The sequence below is a fragment of the Boleophthalmus pectinirostris genome, unplaced genomic scaffold (genome assembly GCF_026225935.1).
Source record: "Boleophthalmus pectinirostris isolate CB_2022bp ecotype Guang Dong unplaced genomic scaffold, ASM2622593v1 HiC_scaffold_6, whole genome shotgun sequence".
Lineage (NCBI taxonomy): Eukaryota > Metazoa > Chordata > Actinopteri > Gobiiformes > Gobiidae > Boleophthalmus > Boleophthalmus pectinirostris.
This window is the reverse complement of record NW_026571447.1, coordinates 13325396-13352465: the sequence shown is the minus strand read 5'-3', so window position 1 is coordinate 13352465 and position 27070 is coordinate 13325396. Positions and strand designations below refer to the sequence as shown.

Below are 27070 nucleotides of genomic sequence, written 5' to 3'. Positions count from 1 at the left end.
TGCTGGATAATACTAAAATCAGGACTTCTTATATGTTGTCTACAATACTCTTTTTCAAAAAATATAGACTAGAATATCTTTACAAGGTAGACATGAATCCTAGTCTACACAAAAACATACTTATATTTACATTAGGTGCATTCAGGCCTGTTAATATTGTTTATTTTAGGCCTATTACATGTTAACCAAATGTTGGACGGCAAAGAGCCGTAGGCATTTTATAATAATGAAAAATACATTCATTTCACTTTCATTTAAAATTGAGTATAGCATAATAAACATGATTTTATCCCTGTGACAACATTTAAACAAAAATAATAGACTAAAAATAATAATGGCATGATTATGATGATCAGTGATTTGAAAGAGCCTAACTAAACTAATCTGGTTACGACTGAGAGATTTCACGCGCACAGTAAAGATGGAGGATTGCCTAAGTATCATCTAGATCGTCAATGGGCGGGGCGTGTTGGCCTTTGGCAGCGCGCGCCTCGGATGCAAATATCACCGGGCGTGCGCTCAGCTCCGAGTCAGATGCGCCTCTGCGCGAGGACCCAAAGAGCGCTACTCACACTCAGTCTGCGCCACACAGGATATTTGACCTGAGGTCTGCTGCAATGATTCGCGCCTTTCTGAAGTCACGATGTACAGTAGCGTGTGATGGCAAAGGAGACGTAAAAGATGTGATCGCTCGGATTTTTCTGAAGGGGCAACTTTTCTTTTAAAAACGCTGAACGCTACTCATGCCACACGTGCAGGTGAGTCGATTTCACCATTTGGCAGCGAAATTATTATTTACCAGAAACAGTGCCATCTGCTAGAACGCGCCACATTTGACTATGTTACTTTTGGCCTTTTGTTTGCCTATATGTGCCTATTGGTCTATTTTGAAATAGGCTACATACTTTTTTTTTTTTTTTTTTTTTTTTTGATAATTTGGTCTTTATCTGTTATCATTTAACTTCTGATTTAGAATAGAAAAACTTAGGCTACTAAGAAACTTAAATAGGCCTATTCAAATATCTGAATGGCGCACTCCAGTACATTACATGAGCTAATGAAAATGTAGGCTATAGCCTACAGATAGAAGTAAAAAACACAGAATCATTTTTGTAAAACAGTGCTGACCTGTGTTTCTTCACTGTTTTGTTCTTTTTCAATTTTATGTCCTATAGTTACATAATAGAAATAGGCCTACCTAGATCAGATTTATGCTACTTTACTTAAACTTTAGATTTAACTAAAGAATTATGTTAAAATGGCCAGTATAGATCTGTAAAAGCCATAAGTGGACTGTTCAGTAGCCCATGTTAGTGTAGAAGTAATCAGGCATATATGATGCTCTGTTTAATAACACTGACATTTTTACATACGACGTTGTAAACTAGAGACATTTTTGGTCGACTAAAGCCCTGCTCTGTGCATCAATTAATCGTGAAAAGGGGGCGTGGTTGGAGATGGCAAAAGCTCTCAGATATATGATCTTGGACAAACACTATCCTATGTGTACAGAGGAGTAGTAAACAGCAGTGAAAAGGTAGATTAAACTGTCCAGTCAGCGGTGGGGAGGCACAGATACTGATATTAGATATTGACTCTGATCCAGAAAAATGCATTGGACTGTTCAGATGCTGTCCTGATTACGCATTTAAACTGATGTAGATCGGTCCATTTTGGCATATGTACATTTTGTTTTAAGGAAATTAATTTTGAGTCTGTGCACTGGTACTGGCTGATGTTGACAATTAATGAACTGAATTAATATTTCGCTCATACCAAAGTGCCCAGTGAGTTTGTGAAAGTACTTTCTGACAAGGATGGTCAGAGTCAGTTAGTGAGGTCAGATCTGTGACAGGCCTCAGTTGTGACCTCGATGACTGTCTCTGGACTCGGGGCAGAGGAAGTCTGGGTCTGAGCCTGTGTGAGCCGTGTGCGGTCCTTCCTCAGCCCCTGGTCCTCCTCTCAGACCCAACGAGCTGATAATGAGCCACAGCTTTGGGGATGCTTACATGTATGGGCCCTGTTGAGATCTGCCTTCACATAAAACCAATCAACACCTCATTTACCCCTTGGCATTTCTTCTCCATCACCTCCTAAAGCTGCGCACTTCCCTCCAAGTTTATCACTGTGGCCAGCGCTGGATAACACCACTCACAAATATCCTCACAAACAATGTTAAATACTGGAAATGATACCCTCAAGCGACCTTGTATTTGACAGTAAACTCTGAATACACAAATAAAAAAGGAACGAAATGTCGTATTCTAAAATATGCAATGGGAAATTTACGTATTTTGATTTTCTAAAAGTAGCAGCTGAGGCAAGCCAGAGGGTCAATGGTTCAAATGTTGCTGATACTGTTGTGTTTCTGGGTATGACTCTATCCTCACTGCCTGCCAATGACTATTTGCACAAGAATGTCCTTTATCTTTCACACTCTACGAAAAAAAAAAAAGCTAAAAAAAAGCTTTAAAAAATAAATATATATATATATATTCTATGGTGTATATATATATATATATATATATATGCTCATAAAGAAATTCACTGTGCATAGCAAATATATTTTCTTTATCTTAAAATAGAAGAAGCAGGTGAACAATTTACAAAATGTAAGGGAGTATTAAAGTGTGATTTGATTATTTCCTTTACATCCATTATCACCATGTCTCCTTTACATATACAAAGACGTTTTTTTTTTCTGAATTCCATTTTATGATACAAACACAATTACGCCACTGTTACTTTCCAAAAAGAGGCCAGTTTTCAGTAGAAGTTGTTTATGAGGAGCAGAAAGCCCGGGTCCGCACAGGTTGCATTAGTAACTCTGAGCTCAGAGTTGTGGCACCTTCTCGTGTTCGATAAATTCCCAGTGTGGGAGTTCCCTTTCAGCACATGAATAATTAATAGATCAAACTTAGGACTTACAAAGGGGGCAATTTAATCTGATGACTATTTCATGAGGCCAGCTTAGTTTCACTGAGCTCAGTCCAATGTGGCCAACCGTGCAAAGGGAGACAGTTTAACGAGAGAAGTTTGACACAGCATAGGTACTTCACAAAGTCGAGCGATTTGAAAAGTGCTGTGAGGGTTCAGTTGATAATAAGAATTTCATTTCAAATATTAATTCTTATTACCGGAGTGGACACTTCTGAAAATATTATTTGGGTTTACACAAAAAAATTCAATTTTTCACCAACAAACTACCTGGAGCTGTGTCTTGCTACATTCGCACATGTTATTGTTTACTCCGTCTTCGTCTCCAGAGCTCAGAATGGCTACCTTTTTAATCAAATTTTCAAACAAAAAGAGCACCGTATCCGATATAAAGTAAAACTGAAAAGAACTCAGAAAAAAAAGAAAAGAAAAAGAAAAAATAACAATACATCAACAAATAAGGTGCAATTTCAAAGCTCCAGCTCTAGCTTACTGAAGAAAATCATAGTTGTACAAAAAGGACACAAGAAAACTGCCTCTTTTCTTTCAATAGTCTAAAAAATCTTAAAGCTTGAGGTCATTTTTCTAGTGTGCAATATTTTGTTTTGCAAAATGATATTTATGAATAAAATGTTTATCTAAAACAGTAAAATAGCGTTATTGGCAATGTTATTATCATCCATGGAAACACTTTTTTTTTTTTTTTTTTTTTTTTCTATGGTTAGAGGGGAAAACTGAATCCCCCTAGACTGACACCAAGTCTGAAAATCAAGCGTAAACTGCTGTTCAAAATGACACGGAAAGAATGGTTGAGTCCTTTATGTCTCATAAGCCATTCTCCATTTAACTTCTTTGTCTTTTAGTGGTCATCTTCATCAAACTTTTGATTATTTCTGTTCACATAGTGGCTCTATTAGTCCGGATCGGAGGCGTAACGATACCAGACTTTACTTTCACCTGTCAGCAGATACAGGTCTAGCACCATCTGCTGGGAACTTTTGTAACTACATGCAATGATCTAATGGAACACTTTCATGGCTCTAAGTCACACTAAAAGAATTGAAAAGATTATGGTGTATCAAAATACTAACATTTTCAAACTTGATTTTCAACATTAAATCATGTACTTTCTTCTATATTACCACATGGCCTTATATCTGTGCCATCTCTCCATCGTCCAGGTGGGTTCCATGGCCTTATACTAGTTTATGTTTAGGTCAAGCTCTCATACTTGTTCTGATACAGCTCAAGATTCTAAAACTATTTAGGAAAGGTTAACTTCTGTCAGTGCATGTTACTTTAATAACATTTAGGATTGATACCTGCTGAAGTGAGTATCCATTTTCAATACTAGTTTGAGTATCATTTACTATCTGATTTTCAGTACTTTTGACAACCGTAGCAAATTAGTATAAACCTACCAAACAGACATAATACTCTGGACAATTTACTTTGCTATACACTGCCAAAAATCATTCAGAACACACAATTTCCCAATGTTGTATCGAATTTGTCCATCTGTGGTCTTTGGTTAGGCACTATTCATAAGAAGCAGACCACTAGTGATCTCAAATATAGCTCCACTTTAAAACCAGGACTGGGGCAATTGCTCAAACCATCAAACCAAGTATGAAACGCATTCTTTGTTCAAATGACAAAAACCACTTGAGCTGCATGACTCACACTGACCACAAATCGTCCTGGGCATTGCTTTGTTTTTTACTTAACCTCTTCTTTGTATTTTAGTGTAAACCTTTCATTTAAAGGTGCATTGTGTAACTTTTCTGGTAAAGGGTCCGTCACCTGCATGTTTCTATGGTGATGTTATTGCTTTGTCTGAAATGTTCCACAGTATGATATTAAACAGTTCTACCTTACATTTATTCAATGACAGGTGATTTTATAGCTCAAAAATACCTAGAAAGACAGGCATTGTGACAGCTCTGACCTGTATCTGCTCTGTTTGATCTTCATGAAGATAGAAAGGTTTAACACCATACTGTGAAACATTCCAGAAAAAAGCAATAACATCTCCATGGAGGAAAGAAGTACAAACGTGTCTTTCTGCATAAAATTATTCATAATTTTTAGCATCTTGATTCTACGATTTATCCAAGTCTCAAGATTTGTTTCAAAAGAATTGTTCTTCTGAGAGCTTTGTGATTTACATCTTGACGTGACGTTAGATGCTATGCCAGATGCCCTTCCTCATCCAACCATTTCAGTTCAGTTTTGTGGCTGGAACAAGAGCAGATTTCGCGTATCTGATGCAATCATTTGGCACTATAACTAGATCTAAATCTTGACACACTGAAATCACCAATGTTATTACAGCATAAAAAAACAGACTATGGGTATAAATTTAAATGTTTTATTTTCACGATCTTTTCTAAAGGCACGTTAGACTTTTTTATTTCTATTTCGCTCACCAGAGATTAGTGTGGTCACGATACTAAAATTATTCCCGTTTGAATTCAGCTTTTTCAGTTTCGACACCGATTCCAATACTATAGCTATTTGCCGATACCCAATATGAACCAATACGAGTGCAGAGACTGAAAGCAGCATTCATTTCCTTTAAACAAAAATCAAATAAGACTAAAGTGACATATATTGGAGCTGTTATCTATCCCTCAACGAACAAAAATTTTGTATAAATAAAAGTTAAATTTGACACTTTCTGGGCTGACTATATGACCAGGAAATAGTCTTATTACATACATTTTTAGGCCCAACAAGAATTGACTAAATCTATATTTAGAAACCAATATCTGATCCAGCAAATTTTTCAGTATCCCCGCTGACATCCCTAAACTCGATTATACTAAGGAAAAGATTTGACACTCTATGCCAATTCCACACTGATAATAATAAATTAAAAACACTCTTTATTTAGACAATAGCGTGTCATTTTTAACAGATCGTAGTACTTTCTTTTATGTTATCATGTGGCCTTATATCTGTGTAATCCCTCAGTCATATAAGTGGGTTCCATAGTGGTCCATGAGTGTATATAAGATCTTATACTGATTTCTGATTGTAATGTAATATTGTTTTTTCTTTTGTTTTGTTTTTTCCCATTGTCTTTATTACATTGGACAAAAAAGAGTTCAAAGTTAAGCGCCGGCTATTCTTCAGAAGCTGTAGTTCCCAAAAGCTCTGACGACTACCATGACGGCAAACTTTTAAATAAACTTAATCAAAACTGATGAAGCCAAAATCGTGAACTGAAACGGATCATTTCTTTACTATAAATAATGTCAAAATCTCTTCTTATCGTGTACTCGTGGACCGGACAGAATAAATAAAAGTTAAATTGATGAATATGGACAGTATTCACTCTTAGTATTTTGGTTTATATTTTCTTTATTTTTAGATTGTTTCCAGCCTGAAGTCATCTTTACTGGCAAGTTGGCCGGTCACGATAACAAATTTTGAAGCTCAATATATAACTACAGATATGTACTGCAATAAAAGATAAAACTGAAACTACTGAGCAAAAACAATAAAGTGAAATCCTAGTAGAAATAGACAATAAAAAGGCACGAGCAACAACAAATTAATACCAGAATGAAGCAATAATTAGCCATAGAATTTACTTTTTCAAACCTCTACAGCTCAAATCTTTTCATGTTATTAAAAAAAAAAATCATCACAATTGTATGATAAATACTGAGCCCCAAAATATATTGTTCCAGCTTTCAGTCGATATAGTATTTATCATGACAAGTACTATTATTATCTACAGCTTTTCAGTATTTTGTTCTATTTATTATTTATTTATTTATTTTATTGTTTTCAGCCTGAAGTAATCTTTATTGGAATGGACAGTGTCACTACAATTACTATATTGACTTATCGTTCAGTATATGAAAGCATATTTGGGGGTCAGTATTTACCATGTGTACATTTTCTTTGCACTACTGGGAAGTTTGTTAATATATTTTGCCTATATGATAAGATTTAAGCCGTTAAAGGTTATATTAATCACATTTATCATCATACTCATTACAGATGCAAACTAAGTACTAAAGTACAATTAGGCCTGTCACAATAACAAATGTTGAATCATAATACTGAAACAGAAACATAAAGCAGTATTATCTCCCAAAAGTATTTTAAATGTAGCTTACAATATTGTTAAAAAACATTATCTTAAGCATTTAATTTGTGATTCAGAGGAGTCATAGAAGTTTATAATTCAATCCTATACAGCTGAAATATCATCGCAGTACAGAAAATAACCAAAAATGTCCCAATAGTACAAAGAAAAAGTACCCATGATAAATACTGAGCCCCAGAAAATATTGTTCCATCTAACATATGTTGAAAGATAAATTGATATAGTATATATTTTTTGTGATAGCCCCTAGTTTCATTCTGCTATTTATTTATTGCAGCTCATGATTCTTTTACAATATTGTAGAATAGTTTTTGTTGATTTAAATCTTCAGAAAAACAAATTTAGTTGTTTTGACAACTTACTCTGAAAGTTCAGCGATTCATTTCAAATAGAAATTCTTATAACTGGAGTCGACACTTCTAAACATATGATTTGGGTTTACACATAAAAATTTCATCTTTCTCAGACACAAACTTCCTGGAGTTGTGTCTTGCGTCAGTTGATCATTTGTTTACTCCGTCTTTGTCTCCAGAGCTCAAAATGGCTACCTGACTGCTTTTTTTTATTGCAAAGTTTCCAACACAAGAAACAGGGAGCATCGTACACGATATAAAAATTAAAAAATAAAACTGTATCAACAAATAAGAGGCAATTTCATAGCTCCCATACAAAAAAGACACAAAAAACCCACCTCTTTTCTTACAGTTAGTCTCAAAGATTTGATTATGATTCTTTAAAAATACTATAGATTTTGGAACGATTTGTGGTTTAAATCTGCTCTTCGATTTTTGTGTCTGTAGCAAAAATTGTTTGCAATATTATTTATTTACTTTAGCAATATATCACAGTTCAAATTTTGATGCATTATTGTGACAGGCTTACCAGGAATCAACATGGAGTCTGATATATGTGCTTATACAGCTTCGAGGCCCCTGCACTATCTTACTCCACAGCTTCTCAGTATTCTCCCTCATATGCAGTCAGAGGGAGCAGATAGTGTGGGGCCGTGGTGGGCTGTTGGCATTGCTGGTCTGGTGGGAGTGCTATATTGTGAAAGAGATCCTGGCTCAGAGTATGGACCAGACTGGGCTGCACTCATCGCTGTTTTCACCCACAAGCAGGTGCGGAGAGTGACTGCTCCACTCCGCTCCGCTGGCTCTGTCTTGTAAATATGGCCGAGGCTCCAAGGTGCCACTGACATCTTCTCTCATTACGTGTTAAAAGTAAATAAACTCACTGTTCGGCGCTAGGTTCAGCTCCCCCCGACCAGATCAGCCTTCTTCAGCTGGACTTTTTAAAAAGCGACGAAGGAGTTGGGGTTTAAAACGCAAAGATGAAGATGATGCAGTGATCTGTTACACATTTTTGTTTAATTTACAACTATAAATTTACCACACTGTTTAATTTGGTGATGGCATTTATTTGAATTATTATGATTTAGGTGAAACTGAATAACAATGTCGAAAGTGTAAAATAATAAGAGAAAGTTTATCTTGGCCGTGTATTGGACAAATCTGGTGAATTAGTTTTGTCTTTCATACCAGTAGCAAATGTATTCACTATTAAATACTTTTGTCCCGTTGATAGAATTTACTTTTTTTTTTTTTTACTCCTGACTTTTTGTACATTTTAAACAGTTACTCAATTGATAATTTTAAGTTAAAGGTGCATTGAGTTAGCCAGGCTGGCGCCACCTAGTGCCTCCGCTCCTCTCCAGCGACTAGGTCAAAAATCGGAACACACTAGATACTTCGCAAAAACCCCAGAAGTGCGAGTTTGGGCATCAGCCAATCAGTGAAGAGCCATACATTCTGTGTTGGCAACGGTTGCCGAGATTGAGGATTTAAAGCTGGAACAAAGAGAATGTTTGGTGAATTTTATCAAGGAGAAAGACATTATTGCCCTTCTTTCTATGGGATTTGGGAAAAGCTTAATATATCAGTTAGCCCCGTTAGCGGTGCATTACATACGTCACGACCAAATAGCAGCGATTGGTTACATGAAAAAAGTACCGACCTACCGTCGAGTGAATGAATCCTAATGCTGCAAGGTCAGACGGTTTCTACAAATTGAAACCGGCTGATGAATCAGGCTTGCATTGCACAACTTTTCTGGTGGCACTTGCTTCTCTCCATGGAGATGTTGCCTAGAATGTTCCACAGTACAGCACTACACAAATTTATCTCTACGGAGACAGCAGGTGACGCTATAGGGCCAAGTTACGTGTCAGATCTGTGGAGAGGTGAGCCCATTCATAGTAAGATTGCAAAATTTTAGGTCAATAAAAATCCACGTTATTGAGTAAATGCAAGATGGGTACGTTTAAAGCCATACGGGACCCGCCACCAGAAAAGTTGCATCATGCACCTTTAACTTTTTATGTTATTCATTAACCAGTACGAAAAGACACTGCTTTACAGCCCCGATTTTACAGCCGAGATTTTAAAATAGTGGCATGAATGAATTACATATTAAACCAAAGCATTTTGACTTTATGCACTGTCATTATGAACCTCCCCATGAGCTCAAACAAACTCTCTACAGATAACCCTCTCTCTCTCCCTCTCTCCCTCTCCCTCCCCTTCTCTCTCCCTCTCTCCCTCCACAGCCTCAGCTCTCCTCCACTCGCTCTAGTGCCAAGGTTCAGTGTGCCTCGGGGCTTGTTTGGACATGTAACCAGCGCTACATCCCGCTGACAGCACAGACACAGATCCGGGCTGACAGAGGAGAGGAGTAGCCCCAGTGAAGCACAGCCCTGTCAGCTGAACGCCCGGTGGTGAGGGGGGCCGGGGGGCACCAGGGACTATGCAGCTTGGACTGGTGGCGCTGGCGATGGTCTTCTTCAGCTCCATGGGTCACAGCTCTCCAGACGTGCTCTCCAGGGTCAGACGCCAGAGAAGAGGTGAGTTTTGCACATACGCATCCACTCGCATTACACGGAAGACACAAGATTAGCTGAGATATTTATTCGAATTAATTTTACCATTCATATTTTCTTCTTTGTTATTAGATTACATTGTGATGTGTGAGCTACTGTGTCCATTATGATTTCCCTTGTGGCTCAATAAAGTTATAATATCATGAATAATAAAGTTATACTATCATAATACAGTATCATGTCTCTCTGTACAATTGTGATTGCATTGTGTTGTGATTTCTCCAGCGTCATACTGTATTTCAGATGGCATCCCAGTAGGTCACAAATATTTAACAGAGATGGGGAGCTAAAATGAATATTGTTAAAATTTTTGTTGTGATAAATTTTGTTAGTTTAGTTTAGTTTATTGTATGACTGATTCAGCAGTCAAATTCATTTTTTTTTTTTTTTTTTTTCTTTTACAATGGTAATGTTTTTAATATTATGGAAATGTGTATTTCTCTTGTCTGTGGCTCAATTTTTCTTTCCAGCCTTTCCTCGTCATCTTTTATCATCATATAAATTTATATTACTATTATTATCATTGTCATGTGTTAGTATTATATTATTTTCCATACTAAATACATCTTTCTTACCCTTCATTATGAGGATGACACAATATTTTATAAGCTCATACCAATATTTGAAATTATTTTTAGTTTTAATAGTGTTTTTGTGATGTGGCTGATGCAGTATTTGCCGATATTATCTGATATGTCAAGGCTCCAAATTAGTGTAGCGAAGTTGAAGTTTGTAATTTTTTTTTTTTTTTTCTTGCAGTGTGGTGTGATAAAAATCATGATCTCACCATGTTGACAAACATGGGCACTTTTTCCCACCCATTTCTCCTATTGGTCAGTCAGACAGATGGATCTAACCAATCACAGTGAAGTGTGAACTTTAGAAGAAGCGGATGATTAAACGTTTTTTCTTATGGGCAATACAAATATATGAAGTGTGCATGAATTGTGATCAAATCCAAATTGTTATCTGACCCAAAGAACACTGTGATATATATATTTGTACCATATCACCGGCCCCTACTTTTTAAAATGAATGTATAAATATTGCGCTTCTTTTTTTCTTCTTAACGTGCTGATAACAGTAATAACGGAACTGTAAAAAGTTTCTCTGTTTGATTTTGGCCAAATTGGCAAACTTCTGTCTTTTTATATAGATACTATTCCATTCTAGTCTGACTTTATTGACTTTATTGATCCATCCATAAGGGAAATTATTTGGACACAGTAATTCACACATCACAATATATTATAATAACAAAAAAGAAACTATATATTATAATAACAAAACTGTATATTTAGTTAAGTTGTGTACAGTGTGTATTGATGTGAAGTTGCCAGTTGGATAATTCTGACATATATGTTCATTATACATTGTTTGATAGATATTGTCCCTTTGACTAAATAAGTAAATTGCTACCAGCTATTTATTCTAACATGTTTTGGAACATCTGTTTTTTATTCAAGTAATGCCCCTTCAAATAAAGACTAAAACAAATGTATGCTCATATTCAAATGGTCATAATTAGGACGGTGAAATTACACAAGGTACAGGACAGGTCTCATCCTCTGTCCGTTTGTTCAGGACTTATATGGACCTGGGCTTCTTTACACAGGGATTGTGATGGATTCTCCCTCAAATCCAGTGCTGACACTTGTAGACTTTGAGTTGGGCTGCATTTCCAGTCTTATTGGGAGCATATTTGGACCTGGTGCCGTTTTCTCTGCTTCTGCTGTTAGTGTTAGCTTTGAAATAATTCTTCCTTTACACACAAGCAGCTTTCAGTCAATGCCAAGCTCAGCCCCAGAGATTTGGATTTGTACAATACAATACAAGACTGGGCCCAGCAGCACAACACATGTGCAAGTGAACTGATCTGAGGAACTGTGCTCAGAAAAAGCTATTCTCACATATCAGTCCAACAGATGGCTAAAGATATGGCCGTGCATGATTCAGTGTATATAAAGATATACTGTGTTATTCTGCTTAAAGGTGCACTGTGTAACTTTTCATTTGGGGGTTCATCACCTTCTTGTTTCTATGGATATATCATTGTTTGGCTTAGAATGTTCCACACTATGACATTAAACATATCTACCTTACATTTATTCAATTACAGTTGGTTTTGTAGCTCAAAAATATCTAGAAAAACAAGCATTCTGACTGGAAGCGGGGTTGTCCCTCCACAGATATGACCTGTAACTTGGTCTGGTTTGGTCTAAGATAGAAAGGTTTAATGCCATGCTGTGAAACATTCCAATCAAAGCAATAACATCTCATTTGACAGATGCTATATATCCGTAGAAACAAGCAGGTGACAGACCCCCAACCAAAAAATTGCATAGCGCACCTTTAACGAAAACAAAACACAGAAATAAAACTAAAAACGAAAATGTGCTTTAAATGGAGCCTTCACTTCACTTTAATATTTAGACTCAAAATACTGACTGTTCAAAATACCAGTTGTGAGTGGCTGTAATCTGGTACAATTATTTGGTGCTACTCAGATTTTGTATTCTAAATTCGTTTATTTAATTCATTCATAAAATATAAAAAGGCATCCACAGTGTCATAAATTTAAACATACAAATAATGAATGAAAAAGGAGCAGAAAGAAGTGAAGTCTTATATTTTCTGCCCATTTTCCAGACAATACTAGTACATAAACACTGATAGTTTCTTAAAAACATTTCAGTACAGTTGCTTTCCTAAAATCAAACGAATATGTTGGAAATATCATACCATTCAGGCTACAGCTGCGCAGAACAAAAACACCACCTTTGCAGCTGGTCAAATCAGGTATTTTATTCTATTTTATTGGGTCCATAAAAGCAGACTGTTGTTTTGATTTCATCTGATAGTACGATCCATTTACTTCTCCAGTTTTACGACTTTTGATCCTGTGTTGTGTTGTGTCTGCATTTGGCTGTTTAATTATGTGGTTTTCTCACAATAAAATTCAACTAAGTATCTCCAGCGAGGCCTTTCTGGTAAACAGAGTGATTTCCCCCACAACAGACATGGTTGTGGTTAAATTAAGCCCTGGTTTTATAATGGCACCAGCACCTCAGCAGCACCTCCTGATTTTGTTTTTCATTTTCTAGAATGTGATGATATCATATTTCCAGATGGGTGGCAAGAGACAAGAGAGATTTTTCCCTATTGATTACATTGCACTTTACTGTCATATAATATAATATCTAAAGGGTATGTTGAACCTGATCATTTCTATTATTGATTGAACCCAAGAATTCACTGTATTATAACAATAATATTATATATTTATATTAAAAGGCTCATGCTGTGCTAGTTTCTGATCTATGTTATAACATTGTTTCCTCATGACAAATATACCAAGGGTTGTGTTAAGTTTCATTCACACATGTTTAACACAAAACTCTGCATATTTAGGCTGATGTTATGAGGTAATACAGGAAGTGCTCCAGCTCTACTCTGTTTTTAAACTCCATACTCCTTCACTAGAATCATTTGGATAATTTTAGCCCTGAAATTGACCATCTGTACTGAACTAAAGACATAAAGACATGACTTCACAAGGTGGAACAGAGCATTTTGATCTTTGAAGATGTAAACAGACTAATAATAAAGGACATATGTTTTTTTTTTTTTTAGTTTATTTGGGCTTTGTTTACATTTAGTTAATATTACATGCACACATAGAAATATATATAACCGAAAAAGGAGTCTGCTGAAGCAACAGTCGTGGAATGAAGTACAAGTAGTAACATACTGTACTTAAGCATACATTTTAGGTAGATTTTACAGTGGATACTTTTACTTGAGTAATGTTTTAGCTTTATATCTGTACTTTTACACAAAATTGAATACATCCACCCAGGCCCGTCAACAAAAATTTGGAGGCCCGGACAAGAAGCCTCACCTCAGACCTCCTTCTAATATTAATTAATAAGCAGAGGGTCCAATACTGGGCCCCTAAGACTATGGGGTCCGGGACAACAGATCCGTTTGCCCCCTCATCAGATCTCCCGCATCCACCACTGATTAGCACTTACACATAGAGAAGTCATGTTATTCTGTTGTGTATTTGTGTATGTGCAGTCAGTACGGAGGGGCCCCCGTCTTGTCCCAAAGGCTGTGATCGCTGCTCCGAGTACAACGGCTGTATCAAGTGTAACCCAAAGCTCTTCATCTTTCTGGAGAGGAATGACATCAGGCAGATTGGGGTGTGCCTGGCCTCCTGTCCGGCCGGATACTTCGGCATGAGGAACCCCGAGGGCAACAACAGATGCACGCGTGAGTCCCATTCAAGATTTCGTATTTATTTATTTTTTATTTTTTTGAGATGAGAAATTTATCAATTTTCTTAATTTATTGTTTTCATCTTCAAGTGATTAACATGTCAGGATGGTAAACTCTTTTAATTTCATCTATGAGCCTACCCCCTTTCACTTGCCATGTTAAATTGCTTTGAACATAACACATACACACACATTCGCACACAAAGACACAAGACAAGCAAAATAAACAACAAATAAAATAAAATGAAAACAACAACAACAACAACATGAAGACAAATATTTTTACTGGATATGGAAAATGGAAAAGTAGTGGGGCTAAGGGTTAGAGCCTGAAGATGAGAGGTTTTATCTCAGCTTTGGCCACTGCATACTGTTGTTATTGGGCAAGACACTACACCTGCCTTGCCTGTCTATAAATCAGAATTTAGTTTTAGTCTTAACTTGCTATATTCATAGTTGCAGTTTGACCATAATTCAGTGGGTTACCCCAAAGGTTAGGGGTTTGAATCCCACTCTAAATATCATTGGTTGGCGGTGCGATTCCAGCTCCCACAGATGAATGCTGTCATTGTGTCCTTGAGCAAGACACTTGGGCACCCACTCGCCCCAGTGTCTGCGTACACTGGTGGATGAATTTGTATGTGAATGGCTGAGTGGTTCCATGATGTAAAGCGCTTTGAGTGCCTTGAAGTTGGAAAAGCACGACCACCATGATATTTTAATAATATTATCTATGACAAATTGCAATGCATTACCTTATGTGACATGCTGGTGGCACATGAAATATGACCTAGATGAAAAACTATGACAAAAATATGTTTGTCGACGAAATTAACACTGGTATAAATGTGGTGTGTGGGTGAGTGATTGTTGACGGCTGCAGATGCCAGACGTTATGTGAAAATGCAATTCTATTTGGGATTATTTGCTTTAATAGATGGAAAACCACTTATTGCTTCCATGACTTTCTCAGGAAACTCTTTCAGTAATGTGGTCCTCTTGTGGTACTTGTGTGGTGGTTTGAAATGGCACGAGTCTCACACTTGGAGCCAATAAGGATTACCAAGTTCTGTTTCCTCTTGTGTTCAAAGCGCAAACAGGATCAGTGCTAAACCCCAACCCAAACAGCTCTAATACTGCTGGTTTGTTTTGGAGAAACCGCCTGCTCAATCATCACACGTAGTGCCAGCTCCTTGTCATGGCATTGTTTGTTTTTGCTTACAGTCTCGCATTGTATCCAATCGAGTGTGCAATGGGGAATTCTGGTTAAATATGATCATGTGAGTGGGCACGTATTTCCAAATATTTATCAAAATTCGAATCACCACGACGATTTAGAGTAGAAATATATCCATAGACTTGATGAAAGACGGATGCTTCAAAGCTATAGCGACTAACTTGTATTACTCAATCGATTTCTCAAAGTCTAGTTAGTGTCATTTGTCTTTCTTTATGGCCTCACTGCTGTCATATATAGCTGTCAGAGCTCTAATATAGTTATTGTGTTGAGCAGGGGAGAAAGTGGAGCTCCCAGGCAGCTCTTAGATCACTCCTGGCCTCACTCTGAAGACAGCTGCGCGGTGCCATTATTCAGTAAACAAGAATGAGATGAATATAGATGTGAAAAACGCCTTAAAGGTCGTCTGTTTTGGTCCAGATGTAAAAAATGATGGATCTGGGATGGAGCGTGGGAGCCTGCTTTTTATCTTCCACTAAGTCATAATTATGTGAAAGTGAAGAAAGGTGCTTGTTTGACTGTGGAGTGAGTGCGAGGGGTAGGGAGAGCTGCTCGGACAGTGCTGAAGTCTATAAGCTCCCATAATAGGTGTTTTGATCAGTGGGGTTTATGATTATTAAAGTGTATTGATTCTTTGACAGTGATTACAAAGTTTTAATGTGACGGCAAGAACACAATATTTCATGCTGGATCAAATACATCTTGAAATGCTTTACAAAACACTTGCCCAATGTGTCAGCAGTCATTAAGATACTCATCACCAGTGAAGTATTGCCAGTAAACTGTGACTAACACTGACATAATGCGTACAGTACGAGCCTTTATCCTCACATGTAAAGTAGTGACCAGTTCCCTCTCGTGCTTTGACACTGTGATATGATTCTGGCTGCACTGAATGAACCCAGGGCTGCAGTGCATGTGTTTAAAGGGAGGGCGAGTGTTTCATTTCTAATAAATCTGTGAGGACATAAAACTCATGTTGTCCCTGGAGACCCATTAGGATTTTTAAAATAGAAGCAAAGAGAGGAGCAGAATTAATGACCATGACTCATGGCTTGATTTAATTCTTTACTTGTGTCTCCCTGTGTCTTGCAGAGTGTAAAGTAGACAATTGTGAAACATGCTTCAATCGCAATTTTTGCACAAAATGTAAGGAGGGCTTGTATTCACACAGTGGGCGGTGCTACGTGAGCTGCCCCCCAGGCCAGCAGCCAGCCAACGACACCATGGAGTGCACTGGTGAGTGACACACACACTGTAGCACAACACTTCAGCCTTTTACTTTGGAGCTGGAGTTTACACAAAGTTACTGTTTCTTTAAACTTTTCAGCGATTCGATTATTAGCCCAATTGTCATACATTATTGCAGATCTCTGTAGACTCGATCAAAGGCTTGTATTACAGTGTTTAAAAAATAAAATGTCTGTTTTTGGCCTGAGTGATTATTAGTTCCAAATGTGGCATATGTGGTCCTCCTTTTACAGGGGCTTTTATGCAGTGAGCCCATTCAAAGACTCAACATAGATACCATGTTTCATAAAGTCATTAGTCGAGCTCTAGTGTAAATCATTGCGACATCGACAATGGACAGATGACATACATGTGTAAACCTACTTCTTCGCTTGTATTGTGTTACAACAACATAAGGCAGAGCTGTGTTCTGTGTTTCAGATCCTCGTGTTGCAAACTGTGAGCTGTCAGAGTGGAGTGAGTGGAGCACCTGCGCAAAGAAAAACAAAACCTGTGGCTTTAAAAAGGGCTCCCAGAGCAGGCTCCGAGTGCCACTGAGCCTGGCCCCCAGCACTGGCCCCTCGCCCATCCCCTCTCCTGTCTGCACACCGCTCACTGAGAAGAGGAAGTGTGAGGTCGTCAAGACGCCCTGTGTCAAAGGTAAATGCTAAACCTGCCCTATCATCTACCTGTTTTAAAGATGCACTGCACAACTTTTCTGGTGGAGGGTGTGTCACCTGCTTGTCTCCAGGGTGATGTTATTGCTGAGTTTTAGATGACATCACCACATTTTATAGGGCAATAATATGTAATACAGATGGGGGGGCAGCAAAAATGAATATTATTGCAGATTTCTGTTGTAATACCGTGAGCTCTTGAGTCAAACAAAGTAAAAATCAATGGGGGAATCTGGCTCTTACCCCCCGTCTGGGAGTATGACATCATCACATCCTAGAATCTGCCTAGAATGTTCCTTGCTATGACATTAAACACATTAATCTAGCATTTATTAGTTATGGGTGTTTCTATTGCTCAAAAATACAATAATTCTCTCTGTGAATAGGGTCATCTGTCCACAGATCTGACCTGTAATGTAGCCTGTAGTTGTCTCCCTTGAAACAGACAGGTTTGAGGTCTATTGTGGAACATTCTAGACAAAGCAATAACATTTCCATGGAGAAAAGCATTTGACGGACCCTCCGCCAGAAAAGTTGTGCAATGCACCTTTAAATGTATTAGTTAAAATATCAAAGAAGTACAGATGAAAAACTGTAGACGGTAAAGCATGGAGCGCAGCAGAACTCCACAACAATACATCTGTCATTATAATTGTAACAGGATATTTCTTCTTGATGCTTGGCGTGGAGGATGAGTTAAATTAATTAACACCATGAGAGATTAATAAAATATAAGATGATTGAATCCAGCAAAATTTCTACTGACATTTTTAAATTTGAAAATATATCATTTCTATTCAGTTGTATCTATATTGCTATTTCTATTCATTGTGTAATGAGGTTGTGATTGGCAAGTAAATGAGCTGTAATCTGTGTGCTCAGTGTAAAACAATATGTTAACAGTATATTTTTGCAGTCAGTATGCATCATGTATACATTTTCTTTGCACTGCATGGAAATGTGTGGTTATTTTTTGGCTATAAGATCAGATTTAAGCCATACAACAATAATAACTTTTAATGTTGTAGAGTTAGAATAGTTTTTGTGGTTTAAAGGTACTTTGTGTAACTTTTCTGGATAGGTAAGCCCTCTGACAGTCAGAATGCCTGTTTTCCTAGGTTGTTTGACCTATAAAACGACCTGTAATTTAATAAATGTAGGACAGAGCTGTTTAATGTCACACTGTGGAACATTTCAGGCAGAGCAATGACATAACCATAGAAACAAGCCAGTGGCAGACCCCCAACCAAAATGTTACATAGTGCACCTCTAAATCTGCTCTTGGGTTTTTGTGTCAGTGGCATAAATTGGTTTTACTATTATCGTTCATCATCTATATTTACTTCAGCAATAAATCGAACTTCAACAAATATTTGTTATCGTGACAGGCCTACATGTGACCTACAGTGTGTGGGTGGGTCTGGGTGCGCTTGTGAGGGCCCCTGCAGTCTGAGGTGTAGAGGGACATGTGTGCACTGCAAAACGTAAAATCTAGCTACATAAAAATGACTTGATTTCAGTTTTGTTTTTGTTTTTTTAATTCATCTTTATTGAGGACACAGAAAGCACATGTGGTCCATAGTCATTTTCACATTACAAGTATAATATCTACCAGTGGAACAAGATTTTTGTACTTGAAAAAGGAAATTACATCTTGTTACACTTAAGATAAGAAATACAACAAATATTTGCACTCAGAATAAGAAACAAACTGTGTGACTCATTCCATTGGTTTCATTTTACTTGTCAAGTTGAATCCACTCAAATCTAGTAAAATGTTAAATAAAGGTGCACTGTGTAACTTTTCTGGTGTAGAGTCAGCCAGAAGCTTTTCTCCAATGAGTTGTTATCCCTTTGTCTGGCTGTTTCACAATATGGCAATAAACCTTCCCTTTCTATCTTCATGGAGATCAAATGAGACCATGTTACAGGTCAGATCTGTGGAGATGTAACCTTGCTCACAGTCAGAATGCCTGTTTGTCTCTCAGCTATAAAACCACCTATAATTTAATAAATATAAGCTGTTAAATGTCATACTGTGGAACATTCCAGGCAGAGAAATGACGTATCCATAGAAACAAGAAGGTGACGGACCCCCAACCAAAAAGTTACACTGTGCACCTTTTTTCAGGGTGGACCGTATCTTCCAGACAGCCAGTATTCTGCTGCAGGTTTAGTTATTATCTTTTGGCTCCAGTTTGTTGGCATTCTTGGCCTTGTGCATTTCTATGACAAATAAACTCTGGACAAATGGTTCTGTTTTTATTACATGAGCAGTGCCACATGAAGAGGAATATCCATTACCATTTATAATCAGAAATAAATATACACATAAAATCAGACTGGTATTTTTAAAATATATATTGCTAAAGAGTCTATATTATGCAAAACTGACTCGTGTAAGCTTTGAGCCATGTTAGGATATTGTTACCTTCTTAAAAACATACCTGGAGTTGTGTTTTGTTTCATTCACACTTGTTTGAGTAATCCTGAATTATTGCGCAGTCTACATATCTAAAACTCAAAACACTCTGTTCCACTTTGTGATGTCATGTCGCGGTAGTTTTCAAGTTATCTTTTGTTCAGAGACTAGCAATCCTTGGTCTGAAATCATCCAAAGGATTCTAGTGAAGGTGTATGGAGTTGAGGACTTCCCGTGTTACCACATGACATCACAAGGTAGAGCAGCGTGTTTTCTGTTTGAGAGAAGAACTCAGCGTAAATATGCAGGTTTGTGTTTAACACGTGTGAATGAAACAAAACACAACTGCAGGTATAACATAGCATAATATGGGCTCTTTAAACACAAGAATTATATTTTACTGAAAACATTTGTATCATGTAAAGATTGTGAACTGTATGGATGTCATTTTTTCAATAGTTAGAAATCTAGAAATTACATACTGGAGTGTTGTTGAGCAAGGATCCCGAACTAATGGAAATTGTTATCCGTCTTATAAATTGTAGTTTATTTTTGTTTTATAGTCCAATGCTGTCGAATCACAGTTTTTACTATGAACGTATAAAATCAATTAACCAAATAAACAGAAAAAATTAGGGGTAAGACGTTAAAAAATATATAAGGGATTGTACTCATTTTGCGCTGTTGCTCCTGGCTCTGCCCCTTTCAACTGGTCCCTGAAACTAAATCTTGTGACTGTACCGGCCCTTTGGAGAAAAAAACTTTGGGGATCACCGTTGTAGAGGAGAAGCTAATCTTACTGTACCCTCCAAGTCCTTGTTTGTGGGTGAGTAGCTGGTCCTCTCCAGGTTGCTTTCTGGCTCTAATAGACTTGTTTTTTTACAAAGCGACCAACAATGTTTCCACTGCAGGGTATTCAGCTGGAGCTCTGGTTTATGGTCATTATAGGTCCAGTTAAAGTAGCATGAACTATATCAGTGTTGGATTCCTTCTGAATGTTGACAAGATGTTCAGGGTTTTTATTGGAGGACACAGTAGAGGGATGTAGAGAGAAAAGTGCAGTATCAGAATTATTACACTGAACATACTAGTATTAGAGATTGACAGGCGTTTGTGTATGCGAGTTTTCTACTTACATAACTGACGATGCAGTAGGCCTGTGCAATCGGTCTGTCTCATTGAATCATTCTGTCAATAGTCAGCTTGGGGCTTTTTAATATAACAACCCTGTCAGTAAAAACATGTGGTTTGTAGCACTGAATAAAATCTGTCTTGTATGTGTTCTTGGCATTAACAGTGAAAAGTATGTATGCATTTTTAGTAGGAAAATTCTCAATTGAGTAAAAAAGTGGGATTGAATCACTTTTTTGCCATATTGCCCTACCTTATTAGGGTTGTCAAAAGTACTGAAAATCAGGTACTACTAATTAGATACTCATTTGAGCAGGCATCAATACAAAAAAAAGTCACATTCGCAGGACAGAAATTAACCTGAATCTTAAATAGCTTTATGATGTTGAGCTGTATCAGAAGAAGTATAAGACCACATAGACCTGGACAACTAAGGGATTAGAGATATAAAACCATATGGTGATATAAAAGAAAGTAAAATTTTTCATGTTGAAAATAGCATTAACATAAGTAACAAAAAAACAAGGTGGAAAATGGTATAAATCAGTCAATAAAGTCATGTTTAATTAACAAGAATGTAAAGGGTAAATTAACAAAACATGCTAAAATATCTACATAAAATAACCTAAACTAAGAAACAAAACAGGATTACATATAACGACTTTTGTGCCAAAAACGAGTCATGTAGGCTTGTACAAAAAACGAGTGACTAAACTAAGGGACACACAACAAATCTAAATCACAAGTGTCCCAAAGTAAAAGCACATAAACCCACAAACAGAATCGAGTGACAAAACAAAAGGCACCAAACAGAATCATACTAAACTAATTGAGTGTCTCAACACGTCAGACACGTACTAGTACAAACAAAGTGACTGACACAAAAGAGATAGACACACAAAATGGCAGAATGGCCACAAAGACCAGCGCCCAAACAGCTGCTGGCAATCTCCTTAAACATGGGGAGGTGGCTGCAGGTGAGGCAGGATTGGCCCGGTGTAGAAGTGCCTCACCAATCAGGGACCAGGGCTCTCACGGCTGGAATCAGGACTGCCTGCAAAAGAAATGAAAACACACAAAACAAGTCAGAGAACTGGAGGTCTGGGGCCATAACAACAGTCCTTATATAGCAACTTAACTTTGCCTTAGAACATACACTGTATAAGTAAGCGGACTAAGGCAGTGTGACGTCATCCATAACGTTCGGCTCCAGTCAAATGAAGCTCATAAGGCTAGCATCCCCCTTTTAGGGACGAATTTGGAGCCAGGTCCATATTAGGAGTAGCAACATATATAAGGACAAAACTGTGAAATAAAAGCACCAGGACCATGTAGAGCAGGTTAATAGAGACATTTTAAGACCAAAATTACAAGACTCACAGCAGCAGTTACAGAGAGAGGGGTGACAATGATCAACAGACCCAGAAGCACCCCCATGAACACTTCCTATTTGGAATGAGGCGGCTAGCGGGTCAGCTATACAATCTATGCTTAGAACTAGGGATAGGACAAGATCTCATGCCACAAGATCTCCAGAGACAAATTGCCACAAGATCTCGTGAGGTTTTTTTTGCATGTTTTTTTCCATGAGATAAGTACTGGCGAGTTACATTTTTGAGACGCTTTAGGCCCAAAAAGCAGTCCCACAATGACAGCAGAAATATTAAATAAACTAAATAAAAAATGTGAGCAAAATTACGAACTGGATCGCACAGTTAATTTATTATAAATAATGTCAAAAACTCATCTTGTCTCATTCTTGTAGATCCAGTCTTGTGTCTTCTTGTGGAAATTGTAGCTCATCCCAACCCTACTTAAAACTTATGCGAATACACCAGCAGGTTGTGACAATCTGTGAACTGAAATGTACATTGCCCTGTCCAGTGCAAACACCCTGGCTCAGAATTTAAAAGTAAAATCACATGCTACATATTATAAACCAGCATATAAATCAAAGCTGTGTGGACTTCACCAATGTCCAGAAAGTGAGTGTCGTCTGAGAAGAGATGAGTCATACTAGTGTTTTAAATATATATAAGTACAGAAGATATAAGAAGATATGCCTCTCCTCTCCTCCATAATGGATGCAGGCATATACACATAGCTGCCAAAAACACACAGGAATCCATTTTGCCTGGTGTCATGTGTGATGTTAGAATGTGTCTGCAGTGTGCACAGCTGTGAATTCACATGTGGGAGTTGGCTGGCAGGCTGGCTATGTAAAACACAGGGGGCAGACCTTGTATAACATTAGTGATTTAGTAGTCTGAGGATCTCACGCTTTGTGTTGATTTGGCCGCACATTTTTTCCTCTCCCCTTTTTCCTGAAGCTCCACAAAGGGTCTCACGCGAAAACAGTCTTTTCTGGACCTGTGAGTGCGTTTGTCAAGCAGATATTGTTTAGTTTGGACGGGGTAGAGGTTCAATCAGGGTTGTCATAAACTGAGGTATCCCTGTTCTGGCCTTCATTAGCAATCTCCTCTGCTCTAATTAATGCTCCTTCACTAAACAGTGGCTAGAAAGTTTCACTTACTCATTCAAACCAAACACAATGAAGCTAATATATTATTTTTAAGAGCACCGGTGTTTATTTTAACTCTTATCATTTGAACAAACATTTTATGGGCCACCTGTTTGTCTACATAGAAATGTTATTGCTTTTCCATGTCTCACCGTGTGCCGTAAAAACTTGTCACTTTAAAAATGCATTGAAAAACTGCATTCTAACTGTGAGCAAGCTGTTTATGTCACCTGCTTGTCTCCATGGAGATAAATAAGTTGAATGCTATATACTGGAACTTTCTTGGCAACGTCTCCATGGTGATGATCTGCACCTTTAATCATATCTTTTTAATTAATCATAAATACCTCTTATTGTCTTTTTGTCCATATCTGACCTTCACCTTGGCTTAGTGGTGCATGTACCTGTTTGTCACTAACAAGATAGATATGTTTAATGCCACACTATGGAATATTTTTGGCAAGCTAAAACATCTCTAGACAGGCAGGTAGAAAAATCACACAAAGTCACACTTTAGATGCAACAGAGCATATGGAGAATAGCATGAGCAATAACTCATGGTTTAGCTTAAAAATGATATATTTATTTACCAAAGGTTGAGTATTATGTTTTTATGCCATACCCAACCACCAGTGGTGGAAGAAGTACTTAATTTTGCTAATAGAGCAAAACTCTCTCAAGTAAAAGTATCACATGAAAAACATCTACTGAAGTAAAAGTATTTAAGTACCTGTTTAAACATGTACTAAAAGATTAAAAAGTATTTCACGCAGAGTTTGAGATCTAATGAAGCTTCAGATGCAGTGATTTTGATAGATTTGTGCTGAATTTTGTTCAACAAAACAATTGAATCAATCTTTTATTTTATTTTATTTTATTCTAGCTTTTTTATTTATATATTTTTGTTTGCTCAACTTACGAGCATGCTAAAAATAAACTAAATATGAAAAAAAGTGAAAAATATTTTCAGTCTCAAAGTCTCAAACAATAGTCTCAAGCAATAATAAAAAAAATACTTTTAGTTCTCAGTCCTGTTCAAAAATTTTATAGAGTAGAAAGTACAGATACCCGCTTTCAAATACAACAAAGTAAAATTAAAAACTCCTATCCTAAACTGTCCACTTTGAAATCTACTACAGATACCTAAAATGTATACTTAAGTACAGTACTTCATTACTTTTGCTTCACTGTCTTGCACCACTGCCAACAACACAAGTCCTCTGTTAAGTCATTTCCACTTTTTAGTCCTCAGATCTTCTCTCCATGCTATTATACTATATAAGCCTTAAGTAGCTCTCTGTCCTTGGTCTGATGCTGCATGTACCATCACATACGGCGTGAATATTTCATGTGGTTGCTGCGTTTTAGCATTAGCAGATGGAGCAGGAATGTGATGCAATGAACTTAATCTTCATATTTCTTCTTTTCTTTGTGCTTAGCCCTGTAGCCACATGCAAACGATTCTTTATGCATGTGCAGATTGTCTGAAATGTCAGTGTGCATTATGTCTCCACGGTTACGGTTGAGGAGGACAACACCCTATTACTAATAATGAGTTTACTAACGAATTGTCAAATGGCTGTAGGTTGTAATTTGTTCATGTTTAGGCACTACTGTGTGGGTCTTAGGATCACTGTTTACTTGTGAACAAAACAGTTGTGGTGTACCTTGGCGTAAGCTAAATAAATGTTTCTCCATTGGCTCTGCGCGGTTGGACAAGGATGAGTTCTGTTCATCATCACATAATGATTTTCACCGCCTCAGCCTTCGTTCTCAGTGAGGATTCAGCACATTTTCTTTGTTATTTTGCTGAAAAACCGAAGAATCTTGAGTGTTTGTAGACTGGACCGCGGGGATAAACAGGGCTCTGGGCCCCGCTGCTCCACAGTAGACGTGATGGTGGCGCCATAGACTCTGCAGTTGTCGTCTGTGATGGGAACACTGTCCAGCGCTTGGCCCCCGCGCACTCTTTTTCCTGGATCCAAACTCCGCTTCATAACAAACATCATCTACTGTTTCATATCCTCCTCTAAACACAATAGTCTTTAAACAGCAGACACCTGACAGGACAAAGGTCAGTGTAGATGTTATAACAAGCCACCATTAAGGAGTGTGAGCCTATTCTGGGATGTGAAGTGTGGGTGGTGATAGTGATATAAAATTTATATCTCTTGATTGTTATCACAAACATACCTACATAGTATATATACATCATTTCACCTTTTGATGGATTAGATATTTTATAGACAAAAAATCTAAATTATAATTTGAAGAAATCTGAGCTTTTTAAAAGTATATCAAAAGTTTGCTGATCTAATTATTTGTATAATTGTAGTACCTAACTTGAAGTCATTGACCATTTAAAGACAAGCAGATTATCCACCATTCACTAGAACCATGCAAAAGCATAACTGTTCTGGGGCTTCCCCTGTCCTTAGACCCGCCTTCTCAACATGGAAATGCTCCAGAACTGATTCAAATTGATTGATTGTAAATACTGCCTTTCTTTGAAGTGCACAACTGTTTTGTTTTTGGTGAAAGACACACAAAAACATGTTGCTCAAGTGACAATAAGCATTAGAAGCAATAACTGCTGATGGTGTAACAATGACAGAGTTTGCGTACATGGCCCACACTGGGACTTTAGAGACAATCACATTCTTGTAAACATTCTTGTAAACCTCTAATCCTATAGTCACACAATTGTTATTGGACCATAACTAAGCATTTTATTAAACACAAAAACATAATGCATGCTGTTTATGTTTTGTTGTTTCCAGACAGAAAGAACAAAGGGGCCAGAACTAACCCTAACCGGAGGGAACGAGAGGGCACCCGTGGGAGAGGCCGAGGAGGCGGAGGCAAGAGGAGGAAAGGACACGTCAGGACAACCACCTCTCCAAGCCTCACCACCAGCTCCGTCACCTAAGCCCCGCCCCCTCTGCTGCTGACCGCTGGGCTTTAGACTTTCCCCAGCACACAGCGCCTCCTCCCCACACACACTCTCTGACTGACAGCTGTCGTGTCACGGACCACTGACTTCATGCTGCTATGTGTTATTGAAGATGCTCTACAGTGATACACAATGGAGTATTATGTGATACTTGGAACAGACTGGTGACTCCGGAGACATGCTGATCCTCGTTTATTGTGAACCAAAACTCAATCTGATCAAACTGAGGGCTCTCCGCTGGTCTGGAGGATTTGGTTCCAGTATGGTTCTCATTTGATTTTTTTTTTTTTTTTGAAAGAGATGGAAAATGGATTTGCTCAAACCGCTGTCCATGATATAACGCAGTCTATAAGACTCTACTATGTCTTTATATCTATGCGGACTATAGGAGAAGAAGAAGAGAAAGGCACTGGAAAATATTTGTGATTGTATATTGACAGATGGTCTATTATAAATATCTATATGTGAAGGGGCAAATATGTAAAATCTATAGGAGAAGCAAAGAAGTGTGGATCCTCCTCATCTTATGTCTTTGCCTACAGTTTGATGTACATTTTCATCAGATATTTGCATGGCACTTATGGATTCAGTGTGTGTGACCGCTGTTTCATTTTTTAAGAG

General features: G+C 37.6%; 1 protein-coding gene across 1 annotated transcript; it reads left to right on the top strand.

Annotated features, from left to right (window-relative positions):
* The first annotated feature begins 555 nt into the window (after window positions 1-555).
* rspo1 (R-spondin 1) lies at window positions 556-26580 on the top strand. The gene is made up of 6 exons (XM_020940482.2): window positions 556-758; window positions 9669-9962; window positions 14079-14273; window positions 16611-16754; window positions 17187-17405; window positions 26277-26580. Exons 2-6 carry the CDS (start codon window positions 9866-9868, stop codon window positions 26423-26425), a joined length of 804 nt encoding a protein of 267 aa, XP_020796141.1. The 5' UTR covers window positions 556-758; window positions 9669-9865; the 3' UTR covers window positions 26426-26580.
* The last annotated feature ends 490 nt before the right edge of the window (window positions 26581-27070 follow it).